The sequence below is a fragment of the Electrophorus electricus genome, chromosome 11 (assembly GCF_041902795.1).
Source record: "Electrophorus electricus isolate QZ-2024a chromosome 11, ASM4190279v1, whole genome shotgun sequence".
Classification (NCBI taxonomy): Eukaryota; Metazoa; Chordata; class Actinopteri; order Gymnotiformes; family Gymnotidae; genus Electrophorus; species Electrophorus electricus.
This window is the reverse complement of record NC_137507.1, coordinates 25,962,501-25,980,000: the sequence shown is the minus strand read 5'-3', so window position 1 is coordinate 25,980,000 and position 17,500 is coordinate 25,962,501. Positions and strand designations below refer to the sequence as shown.

At 51.4% G+C, this 17,500-nt stretch overlaps 1 protein-coding gene across 6 annotated transcripts in view; it reads left to right on the top strand.

Moving 5' to 3' along the window:
- Window positions 1-17,500, top strand: part of LOC113588428 (receptor-type tyrosine-protein phosphatase mu) — a 164,263-nt gene that overhangs the window by 41,910 nt on the left and 104,853 nt on the right. For all 6 annotated transcript variants that reach the window (XM_081722646.1, XM_081722650.1, XM_081722649.1 and 3 more), the window contains exons 2-4: window positions 220-342; window positions 11,365-11,639; window positions 15,406-15,484. In XM_081722646.1, coding sequence (XP_081578772.1) covers window positions 220-342; window positions 11,365-11,639; window positions 15,406-15,484 — 477 coding nt within the window. The remainder of the gene's footprint in view (window positions 1-219; window positions 343-11,364; window positions 11,640-15,405; window positions 15,485-17,500) is intronic.

Genomic DNA, 17,500 nt, shown 5'->3' with positions numbered 1-17,500 from the left:
AGACACTTCGTTTCCGTGGCGGCGGAATTGGCCCGCCGTGAGCCTAATGATGGTAATGTATGTCGCAGTGCACCTACCATGCTTCCCCTACTCTCCATCTCACTTAAAGCGCTCTCATTGTTTGCCGTACTGCATTGTGAACGGGTTAGTTGAGATGAGGGGCGGGGAGGGGGCGGGGTTTGCAGACAGCGGTCTGAACGGCGTGGCCTCTCTCCACAGGCGACTGCAGCTTCGAGAAGCCGCTCTCAGTGTGTGGCTACAGCCAGGGGCGTGAGGACGACCTCGAGTGGGAGCAGGTCAACACCAAAGAGAAGCCCCCGACCAACCCATGGACACCTCCAGGTGAGCGTTCTCTAACACACAAAAACACACATACAGACACCTTCAAATATATGTCTACATAAACAAACAAACACACACACGCACTCAAAGACACTTACAACTGAGTGGAGTCTGACCCACTAAACTCAGTATGTGGGATAAAGTATTTTTGTCTGTTCTGTGGAAGCCCTGAGTGAATTTGAGGATTCAGAAACACCTCCATAAACTCCATAACACAGTCTATAGTACTCCTACCATAGCTTTCAGAGGCACCTGATTTCCAGCGAATGAGTGAACACGATGCAAATGTAGTCCATAGCCCCTCCAAAGTCACCTGGATGACAGTGGCATCTGAAACCCCAATGGGAGGGTCTGACTCCCCAGTCTGAAAGACATTAACTGCATGAACACATCCCTTAGTGTGTAATTAACACCCCACAGCGTGTGGTTGCAGTTCTTTATAACGCTGCTGTGAAGCTCGAGCCCGTCGGAGCAAAAGGAAGAAACAGAAAAACACCAATGTCGCCATGACCACAGCTGTTACCGTCTGACATCAGTAGGTTCCCTGTAACAATGATGCAGTGGTTGGGTGTAACCGCAGAGACAACCTAAGTAGGTCTGACTTGGCACGGGTAGGTTCTTCCTGAGTTCTCGCGTTAATCTCAGGTTACCCCGGTCTGGAATCCATTAGCCCTGTCTCGGATCAGTTGCTTTAGTCTGTGATCAGTTACCCAGGTCTGCTGATGAGACAAGGGACTAAATGAGGGAATTAATTTTTATATGAAAAAACATGGGAAATCTATTTTCATGAAACTATTTATTCTCTCCACTAACACTAGGATTCAAATTTCACTGTTGTATTTTCTCTCTCTCTTTCATGTTGCAATGATCATTTTTCACTAGGTTTGAGATGAGGTGGCTGAGCGTTGACAGCACCAATGGAATTAATGGACAAACTGTTTTGAGCTTCTTCTTCATTGCTTCTCCTCACACTGTAACAAAGAATGACCCCACCCTAAATGAACATTCATGGCATTTAGCTGATACTTTTATCCAAAGCAACTGACAACTATGACCAAGCATAACTTGAGCAACTGAGGGTTAAGGGCATTGCTCAGGGGCCCAAAGGCAGTAACTTAGCAGTGGTGAGGTTTGAACCAGCAATCTTCTAAGTACAAGTTAAGTACCTTAACCACTGAATTACCTTAAAGACCCTTAATGACTGTAACAAAGTTCTCCAGTTTAAACAAACACCGTAACAAAGTTCTCCAGTCTAAACAAACACCGTAACAAAGATCTTCACTCCAAATAAACAGTAACAAAGATCTCCACTCTAAACAAACACTGTAACAAAGATCTCCGCTCTTAACAAACACCGTAACAAAGATCTCCGCTCTTAACAAACACCGTAACAAAGATCTCCGCTCTAAACAAACACCGTAACAAAGATCTCCGCTCTTAACAAACACCATAACAAAGATCTCCGCTCTTAACAAACACCGTAACAAAGATCTCCGCTCTAAACAAACACCGTAACAAAGATCTCCGCTCCTAACAAACACCGTAACAAAGATCTCCGCTCTTAACAAACACCGTAACAAAGATCTCCGCTCTAAACAAACACCGTAACAAAGATCTCCGCTCCTAACAAACACCGTAACAAAGATCTCCGCTCTTAACAAACACCGTAACAAAGATCTCCGCTCTAAACAAACACCGTAACAAAGATCTCCGCTCTTAACAAACACCATAACAAAGATCTCCGCTCTTAACAAACACCGTAACAAAGATCTCCGCTCTAAACAAACACCGTAACAAAGATCTCCGCTCTAAACAAACACCGTAACAAAGATCTCCGCTCTTAACAAACACCGTAACAAAGATCTCCGCTCTAAACAAACACCATAACAAAGATCTCCGCTCTTAACAAACACCGTAACAAAGATCTCCGCTCTAAACAAACACCGTAACAAAGATCTCCGCTCCTAACAAACACCGTAACAAAGATCTCCGCTCTTAACAAACACCGTAACAAAGATCTCCGCTCTTAACAAACACCGTTACAAAGATCTCCGCTCTAAACAAACACCGTAACAAAGATCTCCACTTGAAATGAATGAATTTTAATTATGCGTATGCTGCGCCACAGATTGCCTCCCTCTTTTCTCCCTCTCTCCCTCCATCTCCCCCTCTCTCCAAGTGACAGGAGAAGTCACTTTAGCAGTAGCCACTTCGTGTTTGATTGCCCGTTAACCTGTTTGTCTGCCACATGCCACATACATCTGCCGAGCGGCTCTACAACTCAAGAGAAATGACCTGCCAAAATGAAACACATTTACTCCTTTCGATGGAATTGATCCGTGTGTGTGTGTGTGTGTGTGTGGACTGAACCACCATTTGCAAGCTCCTATTTGCATGAGAATGTGACAGTGTCAACACCCTCTGGGTGCTCTCTTTCTCTGGGCACGTGTGGGGGGTCATCACCCTCTGTGTGCTCTCTCTCTCTGGGCATGTGTGGGGGGTCATCACCCTCTGCGTGCTCTCTCTCTGGGCACGTGTGGGGGTCATCACCCTCTGTGTGCTCTCTCTCTCTGGGCATGTGTGGGGGGTCATCACCCTCTGGGTGCTCTCTCTCTGGGCACGTGTGGGGGGTCATCACCCTCTGCGTGCTCTCTCTCTGGGCACGTGTGGGGGGTCATCACCCTCTGTGTGCTCTCTCTCTCTGGGCATGTGTGGGGGGTCATCACCCTCTGGGTGCTCTCTCTCTGGGCACGTGTGGGGGGTCATCACCCTCTGCGTGCTCTCTCTCTGGGCATGTGTGGGGGGTCATCACCCTCTGGGTGCTCTCTCTCTGGGCATGTGTGGGGGGTCATCACCCTCTGGGTGCTCTCTCTCTCTGGGCACGTGGGGGGGGTCATCACCCTCTGCGTGCTCTCTCTCTGGGCATGTGTGGGGGGTCATCACCCTCTGGGTGCTCTCTCTCTCTGGGCACGTGTGTGGGGTCATCACCCTCTGGGTGCTCTCTCTCTGGGCACGTGTGGGGGGTCATCACCCTCTGCGTGCTCTCTCTCTGGGCATGTATGGGGGGTCATCACCTACTGGGTGCTCTCTCTCTGGGCATGTGTGGGGGGTCATCACCCTCTGGGTGCTCTCTCTCTCTGGGCACGTGGGGGGGGGTCATCACCCTCTGCGTGCTCTCTCTCTGGGCATGTGTGGGGGGTCATCACCCTCTGGGTGCTCTCTCTCTCTGGGCACGTGTGGGGGGTCATCACCCTCTGGGTGCTCTTTCTCTGGGCACGTGTGGGGGGGGTCATCACCCTCTGGATGCTCTCTCTCTCTCTCTCTCTCTCTCTGGGCACGTGTGGGGGGGTCATGCTCTCTTTCTCTGGGCACGTGTGGGGGGTCATCACCCTCTGGGTGCTCTCTCTCTCTCTCTCTCTCTCTCTCTCTCTCTCTCTCTGGGCACGTGTGGGGGGGTCATGCTCTCTCTCTCTGGGTACGTGTGGGGGGGGTCATCACCCTCTGGGTGCTCTCTCTCTCTCTCTCTGCACAGGACAGGGGATAACACCCATTTTGCTCCTCCCTCTCTCTCTCTCTCTCTCTCTCTCTCTCTCTCTCTCTCTGTAAGTGAAACATACAGTGGAGGAATAGAAATACCTCAGCACAGACTGCCCTGTGTAATGAATGTTTGTCTTAAACACGATTTATTCAGTGAACACACATATGCACATCCACACATCCAGAACTCACCTAGTCACCTAGTGTAATGTTGCGTAGTGTCTTGTATCAGAACAGCTTCCATTCACAGACACACATGAGCCCATGAGTGGGATTTTATCACTTAACCCTGGCAGCGCCCGTCTGCTCCCCATGCATGCCGTACCGTTCCTCTGCGATCAGAGTCTTCCTCACGGGCAATGTGCTTAACGCGCTCTGGGACCCCAACCCACAACCCCCCGCCGGCCCGACACCCCGTCCCTGTGCTCCGCTCCATTAACCCTTAACCCCCCACCCCCCGCACTCATGAGCACGACAGGCTAAAACTTTAAAGTGCCCTGGAGGAGCTCTCCTGATCCCGGATCAAAGCGTCAGGGTCGAGGCAGATCAATCGCCCTGGCGCGAAGGCGACTCTCACGCGTTGCGAAGCGGTTGCCCGCGGCAACAGCTATTGATCTCGCCCGTCCGACTGGCTGCCCGGCAGAGCGGCGAGCACAGCCTTATTAAAAGACTTAAAGAAGTAAAAGTCTGACTCTGAATTTGAGTAAATCGTAATAAGTCATGCGCACTTTCATGTAACGCGCTACAGGTCACGTACACGCATAATGCCCGCGCGTCCGACGCATGGAGATGCAACTAGCAGCAAATTTAACACCCAGAGCAAGGGAACGCTGTACCTCACTGACTGATCGACTCCGCTCCACTGAAACGTCTGACCCATTTAACAGTTAGCAGTGCTCTGTAGTAAACAGCCTGTGTCACGAGTTTAAAATATTTTTTTAGCAGCGAAGCACAGGGGTTTGAGTTTGTGAACTGCTCTGGAATTGCATTCCCCCTCCCTGCCAGACATATATATACACACACACACACACACACACACACACACACTCTCCATCCTATCCTACCCCTCCACTCTGCCCTCTCCGTTCACTGGTGCGGGTGGAGTTCCTGTTGAAATGTTCCTGGCTTGAACATTTTTCAAAAATGAATTAATCAATTGAAATGCATCTGCTGGGGGAATCTCCTGACATTAGCGCATGCAGAACCGGTTTGGTTGCATCTCAGAGTCGACAATTAAAAAAAAATAGATGCGCATGAATCTGGGCCTGCGTGCGAGGGGGTAATTCCAACCTCTCTCTCTCTCCTTCTCTCTCTCTCTGTCTCTCAAATCAAATTAGCTTTATTGGCATGACAGGATAAAACACCCAATGTTGTCAAAGCAATACAGTATATCTAAATGCATCATTCATACACAGATGAATAAGAGTTTTTATAGGGGATAAAAATACAAACAACACGAAAATCAGGAGAACGTCAGAATGAACCAAAACAGAGCACAGCGATCCAGTGACGATAACGAAGAAAAGGACATTAGACGAAAAACATCTGCATCACTCTCTTCTTTCTCATTCTTCCTGTCCCCCTCTATCACTCTCTTCACTGCTCTCTCTCTCTCTCTCTCTCTCTCTCCCTCCTTTACTTGGCCAGGATCTCTCGTCTGGAGGATATTGGGGGGGGGGGGGGGGGCTACAGCGCTCTAGCTGTTCAGATTAATTATGTTACCCAGACACACTCTATTATGTTAAACACTGTATCAATTTCAGCTAAGGCTGAGCCTTATCCTCAGACGGGTATGCGCAAACAGGAACGCACTCTGCTTTTAGTTGGCAGGTTGGGTTTCGTTCAGACGAGGTGTTTGGGTGGCAGGATGGGTGATGGTTTACTCCGGCGGAGCTTCAGAAGACGGGTCGCTGGGTGCGCTGGTGTTTGCCGTGTGCTGGTGACCTGCTGTGCGTGTGCGTGTGCGTGTGTGTGTGCGCATGCGAGCGGTAACCAACACTGTTTGTTTTCTTTGTATCCTGATATCAACTTTGTTATTTCTCTGTACTCTGTACATCTGAAAGTACAGAATGCTCAGGAATGCATCAGCATCAAGACAGAGGAAGTCTGTTTCTTTCTTTTTCTTTGTGTGAAGTTTCGGAAGCAGTGTCTTCTCAGCCTCATTAACTGAATTAAGCACTCATCATCACCATTTATTTCACCTCCTTCTGTGGATCCATACGTTGCTCTCCTTGTTCTGGGGGTGGGTTGATGCTGTTTAGTGGTAGAAGCGGTAGCGGCGACGACGCCGGGTCCGATTCCGCCAAAAGGCCCTTAAGATCGGGAAGAAGTCAGCTGGCCTGGTTTAGTAAAGCCCTCCACGGGCTGAGAGTAGCATGGGCCACACGGAGCTAACGATATCCCGACACGTCCAGCTGTGGCCGTTCCCCGGCCGGTCGGACCGGAGCGGAAGAGGACCGGAATCAGCCCCGTTTTTATTTTTACTTTTTTTTTTTTACATTCTCTTTTCAGACACAGAATTCAGAGCTCACAAGCGTATCTTCGTGTAAGAGCGACAGAACTGAGTCAGGGTGTCAGGGAGGTTTTTCAGGGAAGGGAAAAAAAAAATCGCGTGAAACGTAATCGCCGTTACACCCCCCAACCTTGCCTTCCTTTTCGAAAAAAGAACGGCAAGTGGAACAGAGAGAAAGTTCCCGAAAGCACAACGGTTAATCGAGCGGAGGCCACGGCGCCCACGACGCTGCACAGCGAGAGCGTCTTTGATTGGCGGCGGGATGCGAGAACAGCCTCGTCCTCGCTGACATTTCGTGCGCGGCCGGCGGGCCTTTCCCCTGCCGGTTTTATTAACAAACCGGTCCTGGAGGTTTTGCTGGCCCCGAGAGTGGCCCTTCATTCTGATTTCCGCCACGTAATGATTTTTCAGCGGTTCAGGACCTGAGCCACCGAGCGAAGTAATGAGCGCCAGTCATTACCGCAAATTATATCCCCTCATTTTAGCCATCACTCAAGCCATAATGAGCCCAAACAGCTCCCTGCCTCACACCTATAGGTTTGATGATTAGCAGCGGACAGTTCGGTGTCGCCGCAAACTAAATTAGGTGAGGCGAGACCATAATTGTGAATATTACTCTCGAATAGTGTGTTTTTTTTTTTTTTGTTTTGTTTTTTTTTAACCCTTTTAGTTATGCGAACGTTAAGATGAAACAGAATGCTCCCTGGAGTTGAGTTTGATCAGTATGAGCTGTTTAATTTTTCATTACGTTTTCGCTGTCTTACACAGGGTGCGCAGACTTATGCTGAGTTATTGTGACGCGCAGCTGCCTGTTTTCAAAGTAGATGAAGAGAAATTGCGTCAAATGAAACATTTTTTTTACATTTCCAGCCCTTTTCAAGGCTGAGTGTGACCTCATCGGTTGCTGTCCGGGTTACGTCCACGCCCCAGAGTCAAACTTGTCTCATCTTGTGTTCGGATTACTGCCCGAAACATGCACTGCGCTTCGGGTGTCCACGTGGACAAATGGAGTACGTTGTTAGGTTGTCCAACAGCCACACCCCTCGCAACCCCCCCCCCCCCCAACACAAAACACACTTCCCTCCCGTGCTGGAGGTTTTTAATTAGCTGTGGTGTTAGGCCTGACACCTCAGCCTAGCAGCCCGGGCTGACATAACGAGGCTTTAGATGCTGCTTTTTCCTGGAATAAACGAACCCCTCAGCCCCTTGGCGAGAGGACGGCAGCAGGGGCCTCTGGGTAAATTAGTGCAGCCCTGGCAGGCCGTAGGTAATGGTCACACCTTGTCAGGACTGCTGGGGGTTTGTCAGAACGCAGCATTGAAATGAGATTGCAGCAAAAACAGGATGTTCGTTCCTACACTCAGCGTGCTGTAACCTAACAGAGGCCGTTGTTCAGTAGTCCAAGGTCTTTCTGTAGTTCTTGTAGTAGTGATGTCTCCAGTGCTGGTAGCTATTAGTATTTTGTTATGTTCAAATAGCAGTTGTGACGTAAGGGTTCTGATTGGTTAACTGGATCTTGCAATAGAAAGTATAGCTAGCTTAACAATTTCACGTAAAGGTACTCATGACGCGTGACCCTTAAACTGAAACTGCTCCTAACAGAAATCGCGCGCCGTTACTTAGCAGCCGCTGCGACCTCGTTCGCAATAAAGCACGGCGAGGCCGCCTGAGGTTGGCCTGACGTGGCCATCGCCGTGCCGACGCTCAGACTGTCGTGTCTTTGGTAGGCGTTGGAGTGTCGGCCGTGGCCCCTGTCCCGGCCGGCCCGATAATAAAGTCCCCCCGAGCGCCCTGACGTGCAGGCCTGAATGGCGTGCCCTTTACAAGAGCAGTCCAGCACACCCGCCAGGATGCGGCCAGCCGGCAAGAGCCGCTTTTAATTGGCTCCCGAGCACTGCTCCGTTAAAGGAGCAGGCGGGGGGTGGGGGTGGGGGGGGGGTTGGGGAGTTAGAGAGAGGGAAGGAGAGAGAGAAGGAGAGAGGGAGAATGAGAATTGAGTGGGAGAGAGACAGGTAGAGAAATGCATGCTCGCGCTTGATGCGTTAGTCCACAGCTAAACCGCTCTGATTCTCATTTGCCGTTAGAGTAGGTGGCTAATTATCCAGGGTGAGTGGAGAGAGGGCCATAATGGTGTGAGCTGAGAGCACAGCTGCTCAGGGATGAGCGTGAACTAGCCTGTTATGTGCTGTTTACGTGTGTGTGTGTGTGTGTGTGTGTGTGTGTGTGTGCGCGATACGGACCGTTTTTGTGGTTTTCTTTGGCATGTGCAAGTTCTTCTGTAAAACTACGCATCTGACCAGGAGCTAGCATCACTCTTGCCTGAACATGCACATGCTCACTGAGCTGGATACTACAAGCCAGTCATTCTCTACACCCTACAAACTACACCCTACAGGCTATACCCTGCACCCTACACCCTACACTCTACACCCTACGCCCTACACCCTACACTCTACACCCTACGCCCTACACCCTGTGCCCTACACCCTACACTCTACACCCTACAGGCTACACCCTGCACCCTACGCCCTACACCCTACACCCTGTGCCCTACACCCTACGCCCTACAGGCTACACCCTGCACCCTACGCCCTGCACCCTACGCCCTACACCCTGCAACCTGTGCCCTACACCCTGCACCCTACGCCCTACACCCTACGCCCTACACCCTGTGCCCTACACCCTGCAACCTGCGCCCTACATTCTACACCCTACGCCCTACACCCTGTGCCCTACACCCTGTGCCCTACACCCTGTACCCTACACTCTACACCCTACAGGCTACACCCTGCACCCTACGCCCTGCACCCTACGCCCTACACCCTGTGCCCTACACCCTGCAACCTGTGCCCTACACCCTGTGCTCTACACCCTACACCCTACACCCTACTGCCTGCACTCTACATTCTGCATCCTACATCCTGTGCCCTACACCCTACACTCTACACCCTATGCCCTGCACTCTGCACCCTACACCCTACACCCTGTGCCCTGCACCCTACACTCTGCACCCTGCACCCTACGCCCTGCACCCTACGCCCTACACCCTGTACCCTACACCCTGCACCCTACACCCTGCACCCTGCACCCTGCACCCTACGCCCTACACCCTGTGCCCTGCACCCTGCGCCCTGCAGCCGGTCCCCTGCGTGGTCAGCGTTAGGCTGTGCTGAGCGGTGCCACGGGGAGCTTGTGACTGTGTGCTTGTTACTCAGCTGTTTGGCTCAGAACACGATGCACAGATCACCCTGTGAGTCAGCCACCACCCGCGGGGAACAAATGGACACGCCGCTCGCATGAGCGTGCGTGAGCGTGCACGTGCGTATGTCCGAGCGGGCCCTCACTAAGACAGCAGGACGCGGCAGAGCGCTGGGCGCTCATTAGCGATTATTCTAATCAAGTCTTCAGGAACACAACCAACATCAGACTCGCAGGGAGAGTGGCTGATTCTAATATCTCCAGTGCGGTGTCTCCCCCACCTCCCTCACACCTTCATCGCACTCATCCTCCTCTCCGCCCTCTCCTGGATAAGCATGTGTGGGGGGGCGGAGTGGGCTCCAGTTCCCACTAACAGCCCAGGCAGGCGGGTGTAGCTTTTATGTCTGTATGTAATCACGTCACTAGGGCACATTCTTCTTTTGAAGGTAAGGCTGAAAAAGAAGACCGTTTAATTGGTGTTTCCTATCGTTGCTGTCTCTGTTCAACTCTCACTCTCTCTGTCTCTCTATCCCCCCCTCTCTCTCCCCGCTAGGTGGGCGTCTCTGTGCAGCTTAACGTAACTTGCTAATGTCACCCTGTATCTGTTCCACTTTGCTCTGTCCCACTCTGCTGTCAGAGTGATTACTCTCCGAGCTTTTGAAGTCAAACAGTCCAACTTTCCTACTTATCACTAAGGTGCTGTGACAGAGAGAGAGAGAGAGAGAGAGAGAGAGAGAGAGAGAGAGAGAGAGAGAGAGCGAGCGAGAGAGAGAGAGAGAGAGAGAGCGAGAGAGAGAGAGAGCGAGAGAGAGAGAGAGAGAGAGAGCGAGAGAGAGAGAGAGAGAGAGAGAGCGAGAGAGAGAGAGAGAGACAGTGAAAGGGTAAATAGGATTCCAGTGGCTATGATTGCTGATAGGCTAGGATCTGCCCTTTTCACTGAAAGTATTGTCAATACAATCCCGCCCGCCTGCCTGTTATTGGCCGGTAGTAAGAGAATTGTATTAACCTTTATGCCATCTGATAATTATCGAAGAACCCTTGTCAGATTGGGCCGGCCTTTGTGCGACTAATACCTCTGCTCTGGGTGTGCATCCGTGTGTGTGTGTGTGTGTGTGTGTGTGTGTGTTGTGATTAGAATCATTGAATGCGCAGCCATTCCATCAGCTGTTCTTGTTTACGCGCCGTGACCGGATCACCACGCAGGCCGAAGGGTCACGGGATTGTCCGTAGCGGCATGGCGGCTAAATGAACCGCACGTGCAACAGTTTTCCCGCCATCTCCCGGTGTCGGTTTCCGAAGCGCGTCCGACACAGGCAAGCCATTGTATATGCTGATGTGGCTCCAGCTAAGTGTCTTAATTAGATCAGATATATATTAATTAGTGATGCTAATTAAGATGAACTATGCAGTTCCCTTAATGAAGTGGCTCCATTTTAGTCAATTACTGGCAGAAAAAAGGCTTTCCCCATGTTGATCAATATGCTAATGTATGCCATATGTCTCACAGAAAGGACAGTGAGATGGACTCTTTCGGAGAGCAAATCCTCAGAGATCCCACCACTCCTGTGCTCCCCAGGACTGCTTTAAACAACAGTGCCTGCGAGGTTGATCCCTTGGTTACAACATTAATGTCCAGTCCTGGAGTTCCGCCTCCTTCCGAGCCTATCCTGACGTGCTATGCGGCGAAGGCGAATCTCCTCGCGACCGAAACGTCCCGCGTTCCCACCCTCGCTCACGGACCTGTCCTGTCCCACCTCTCCCTCCTCTGTCGGCAGGCGCCGCCTTCGTGATGGTCAACACGTCGGGCCGTTTCTCGGGCCAGAAGGCCCTGCTCCTCAGCCCCCAGCTCAAAGAGAACGATACCCACTGCGTCACCCTCCGCTACTTGGTGTCGAGCCAGGGCAGCGGCAGCCCTGGACGCCTCAGTGTCTACATCAAGGAGAACCACAGTCCTACGGGGCTGCCCGTCTGGAACATCTCTGGGCCCGTCAGCAGGACCTGGAGCCAAGTGGAACTCGCTGTCAGCATCTACTGGCCCAACTTCTACCAGGTAAGAGGGTGGCTGTGGGTAAGAGGGTGGTTGTGGGTAATTACTGTGAAAACTGACATGTTCCTGGATATTTTTACACTTTTTCTGTCTTTGTGTTTCTGTCTTTGTGTCTTTTGATACAATGCAACATTTACACCTATTTTAACATCAAGTTTTTGACAATACTACATGCTACGAAGGGTAGACGTATGTGGTATTTTATATGTATATGTCATATATATTCACAGTTAAAGATGCTCACCTCAGTCAATGTGCTTCTCACTCTTTTCTTCTCTTCTCACCTGTCTGGCCATTCTTTGATTTATTTTCCCCAATTCTCTCCCAGTTCTCCTCTCGCTTTCTTTCTCTCTCTCTCGCGCCCTCTCTCGTATTCCCTCGTCTCTGGCTCTCTTTGTCCCTTGCTCCAAATAATAACCCCTTCCTCACTACATTAGGGGGGGGAAAAAATTGCATTTCCTCGCTCCGTGGTCGTTTATTTTTGCTCGCGGAGAGGTTGCTGCGGCGTCTGCCGAGGTGAGGCTGATTTCACGCGCGCCCGGTTATTAGTCGCCTGGCTCCTCGGGGGCCGGCGGGGCGTCTGCGGCTAATTGACAGACTGAGACTTCCTGACCTCGCAGAACGAACCACGGCACCACCGAATTAGCCAATTAGAAGCAGCGGGACCAGGCCACGCCCCTAGGTCCTGTCGAGCAATGCCCCCAGCACAGCCTTGCTCGTTTATATATATCGGGTTTATTACAGGTTTATAGCTTTTAATGGGTCTTTATAAAGCATTCAGAGGCAGAGTATAAAGTAACTGTTTTAATGCAGAGAGTTAGAATAATCCATCATATCGTTTGCATGATTTCAGCTCGGCAAACCTAATAAATTATTTATGCATCACTAATCTGGTTAATTTTCACTTTATGCGAGCTTTGTATGCAGATGACTATAGAAAAACGGAAATATTAAAACAATCATTCCCACAAGACCAGTAGCTGAGGGCAATGAAGTCTGTGGCACCGGCAGTCATTTGGCCGTTTTTATGATCCGCTCCTGGGGTCCTCGGAGAGGGTGATGGCGTGATGGCGAGCCATGGAGTTGTACTCCCATTAGCTCCTGGCCATAACCTCGCCCTTCATTAAAAAAACAGCACCACCCCCCCCCCCACTTCTGATCCGTTTTTAGCGCTGTGGTAACGAGTAATCCTGAGATTATGACACAGCTCCATCAAAGCTGCTGAAGGACTGAACGTGGCCGAGCTCAGCAGCTGGGCTAGTTATTGCAGGATCTCCAAAACCCTGAGGCATGTGCCGTCTGGGCGTGTGTCCCTCCAGGCGCTGGTATGTTCGGGAGCGGCCCAGAGTAGCGTGTAGGCCACCCTCGCATATTTGAAATAATCTGACCTTTGGACTGATGGCTTGCAAACTTTACAGCTGGTTTCTCTTTACCTCACAAAACCATTTTGCTTTGTTTGCTTGCATATCTAAGTGTTCACCTTCCTACAAGTGGATTTCAGAACCATGTGGAAACTGCTTTGTTATTACAACATTCCCTTTCTTGGGGAGAGTGACAATCTTAAGGAAGGTTCGTAACATTTCGCTTGAGGTTAGCAGGCGAGCTCGTGAAAAAGGCTTCACCCGCAAACCAGGAGCGAAGATTTTCGCTTTGCCGCCGGAGACAAGACCAGAGACGATGCACCGTAGATTCGTGTCTAATTAGCAAAGAGATAATTAGAGGTAGCTTTAATTGCAAGGTTATCGTTAGTGATTGTCAGAATGAAGCCACCTGGTGCTTTGGCCATTATTTTGTAATTATAGGGTTGATTCTGTGTTTTTCTTCACTGAAAATACATTGTCTCCTCTGTTCTAATTAAACTGCAGTCAGGTTGCATACCAAGACTTTGAAATGTTTTGAATTTTAAATATCATGTCACTCAAATTAAAAAAAAAAAATTGTCGACCACAACTGGCTTTCAACAAGAACCGGCTTCCAGAACCAGACGCCACGGCTGATCCCAACATCGCTGCGCTTGACCCAGAGAACGCCATGACATGGTGTCCAGTGAAGCGTGCCCTCGCGCCCCCTGCATCTTCCTGATGCTAATTACCATGTGCGCCTAACATGCCCGGCGGTACGAGGGGGCCGCGTCCGCGTTCGGTTTTCCCACACGACCGGAAGCTCCTACAGGTGTGTCCCGTCGCGGCCTCGGGACAGAAGAGAGGCGGGAGAGGCTGCCCGTTAATGACGGCTCCCAGTGACGACCCCGAGCCACTGGCGTTCGGCTTCCTGCGAAGGGGAGAAGGGCCGATAATTAGGGTGTCATCCGGTGGGCGTCCGTGACCTCGCCGGCGAGGCTGGTTTCTAATGATAGAGGGAAGACTCAGAAAAAAGACGAGAGAGGCTAAGAGCCTCTCGCTCTGAGCTGTTCGGAGTACGCGCGTTAGCCTCTTTTGGTCCAGGATTTGTTTTTCTTTCTTTTCCTTATGCAACTAAAGTCTTTTTGGTTCTCTCCAGGTGTAGCCTAGCGTGGCTTTAACAGCCTTCCACATTTTGCTGTTCTCGTAGAGATCCCAACGAAAATGTGAAGGTTACCGACACTTTCTGCAAGTTTCTCAGCCTTTGCGAGGAAGCCTGCGTGTGGAGGCATGAGCTGTTCATACACCATCCCCGCAGCAGTGCATCGCTCTGGGCCTCTGCCTGGCGGGCAACCCCCCCCAGCTTTGCGGTCGAGGAGGGGGCGTGGCCTGCGTAGGCCAGGCAGCACCACGCCCAGAGAGCGGGGCGTGTCCCGCATTTCGTCGTCTCCCACCACGGCTCCCCTGAGAAGCGCTGAAGGAAAACTCCATGCCTCCCTGAGCGGTCTGGATCTCTTGGCGCCTGCTGGTGCGTGTTAGGCTATATTTGCCTGCTCTCTGAGGCGTCGCAGGGTACGGCATCTGTCCCGTACGGTTCTCGGCCCCTTCGAAGCATCCTGCGTACAGGAGACACCCCGCCATACGCCCGCGAAGCAGCATCAGGGCGTTCCAAAATAGAACGTCCACGTCCACGCTCTTGTGTCGAGGCGCATGTGTTCCGCATGTGTGCGGCTGCACGTTTAAAATTAGCCGCGTCTGGTTGTGTTCGTTATCAGCAGGAAATGCCGGCCATGCCTTTTAACACGCGGCCCTGGCTCGCTGAGCCATAGACCCTGAGTCGTTTATCAGATGTGCCACTGCTACGAAACACTCTCCATATATCCCAGAGTCCCTTTCTCTCGCACAGGCCTAAGTAATCATTAGCGTAGACCAGATATGCCAGTTGCGGGGCCAGGTGGATTTAAGGCACCCTAGAAACTAGAAACCTTCTGCTTTACCTGCTCTGGTCAGCCAAGCAAAAAGTCACACGTCACCACATTTTTAAAGGTCATGCATTAAAAACAACATTGTAATAAGATGTTTGATTTATTTGAAGATTTTAAGGCATGCAAAAGCCGTATAGCTCGGGTCCAAGCGAAGAATCTTTCACTCAGTGTTTCCCAAGCTTTTCTGTACTTGATACAGCCCCAAACATAGCAAAATAGCAAAATATGTAAAATATGATGTTTGTATACATGTAAATATGCTATTTTATTTAGTAACAGGGACCAGACTGCTGGAGCAGCTCTGACTGTTCATGGCGAGCGTGTTCTGCGCTGACGTGGGCCCTTGGCGTTCGGTTCCTGGCATAGACCCTGTGTAAGACCCTCGTTTGCAGTGTGTCCTTATTTATCACCATGGTTACAGCCTCTCTTCCCCTGCCCCTGCAGATCGTCTTTGAAGCTGTGACCTCAGGCCAGCGCGGCTTGGTGGCCATCAAGGATGTCGTCGTCCAGGGCCATCAGTGCAGTAAGGGCCATGTTGTAAAATCGCTTACACACACACACACACACACACACACACACACACACGCTCTCACTCGAGCACTCCCTGTTCTTTACTGATATCATCCCAAATATGAGTGTAAGCTGGCTCTGGGTGAATATACAGACACTGTAGACCTGCGTGTGATCGCACGTCAGACAGAGTAGACCTGCGTGTGACCGCACGTCAGACAGAGTAGACCTGCGTGCGACCGCACGTCAGACAGAGTAGACCTGCGTGCGACCGCACGTCAGACAGAGTAGACCTGCGTGCGACCGCACGTCAGACAGAGTAGACCTGCGTGCGACCGCACGTCAGACAGAGTAGACCTGCGTGCGACCGACCGCACGTCAGACAGAGTAGACCTGCGTGCGACCGCACGTCAGACAGAGTAGACCTGCGTGCGACCGCACGTCAGACAGAGTAGACCTGCGTGCGACCGACCGCACGTCAGACAGAGTAGACCTGCGTGTGACCGCACGTCAGACAGAGTAGACCTGCGTGTGACCGCACGTCAGACAGAGTAGACCTGCGTGCGACCGCACGTCAGACAGAGTAGACCTGCGTGCGACCGCACATCAGACAGAGTAGACCTGCGTGTGACCGCACGTCAGACAGAGTAGACCTGCGTGCGACCGACCGCACGTCAGACAGAGTAGACCTGCGTGCGACCGACCGCACGTCAGACAGAGTAGACCTGCGTGTGACCGCACGTCAGACAGAGTAGACCTGAGTGCGACCGCACGTCAGACAGAGTAGACCTGCGTGCGACCGCACGTCAGACAGAGTAGACCTGCGTGCGACCGCACGTCAGACAGAGTAGACCTGCGTGCGACCGCACGTCAGACAGAGTAGACCTGCGTGCGACCGACCGCACGTCAGACAGAGTAGACCTGCGTGCGACCGCACGTCAGACAGAGTAGACCTGCGTGCGACCGCACGTCAGACAGAGTAGACCTGCGTGTGACCGCACGTCAGACAGAGTAGACCTGCGTGCGACCGCACGTCAGACAGAATAGACCTGCGTGCGACCGCACGTCAGACAGAGTAGACCTGCGTGTGACCGCACGTCAGACAGAGTAGACCTGCGTGTGACCGCACGTCTGGCTACTACCCTCCAGTTAAGGCCCACGAGCAACAGAAGGATCAGAATCGCGAATTTGCAGCCATGCGATCACACGCTGCTCACATGCACTAAGAGGTGAACTGTGACTGCCGACCAGCAGGGCTTGTGTGACACCTCACCATCGTCTGGAGCTTTAACGTGGTCAGGACAGGGAATAGGGAAGGAAAGGGTTAAAAGACATGGACGAGACATGGCCAATCAGGAAGCGAGAAAGGAAAGGCCAATCAAGAAGCATCTGGTTTGGTAGCCAAAGTGAGAGGTGGATAAATGTGGAGAGCCCTCATTTGGTGAAACTGAAACTGAACTTTTTTGACGGTGAGCACTTCGTGTTCAGAAAGCTCCACTTAAAGCTCTTGACCGAGTGACTGTGTACAACAAGCTAGAATCAGTCCTCTCAATGACATTATCAGACTCTTCACAGAGCCCACTTACAATGAGAGAGAGAGAGAGAGAGAGAGAGAGAGAGAGCGAGAGAGAGAGAGAGTGAGTTTCCGTTCAGTTGCCAGTGTCTTTTGTGTAGGTGATGTGCTGCATTTGAAATCTGAGACTGGATTACCTCCCTGCCGTCAGATTAACCATCAGATTAACCGCTCATTGTGAGCCGATTGTGAGGAGGTGTGCGATTATAGCCCACAGTGTAGATTACAGTCCATAACTCCTAATACCGTCTTAAATGTGAAATATCTAAGCACTACCCGTCCATGCTTGCTTTGACGAACGTACCTCTCTGCGGTTGCCAGGTAGCGCCAGCCCGAGACGCACATTCGGATAGTTTAGCTCAGACACGGCTTACGGGAAACCAGCACAGCGACTTTATATTCTTCGCTCAGAGTGCTGATTTCGGAGAATTTCGGAGAGCTGGACGGAGCGAGAGA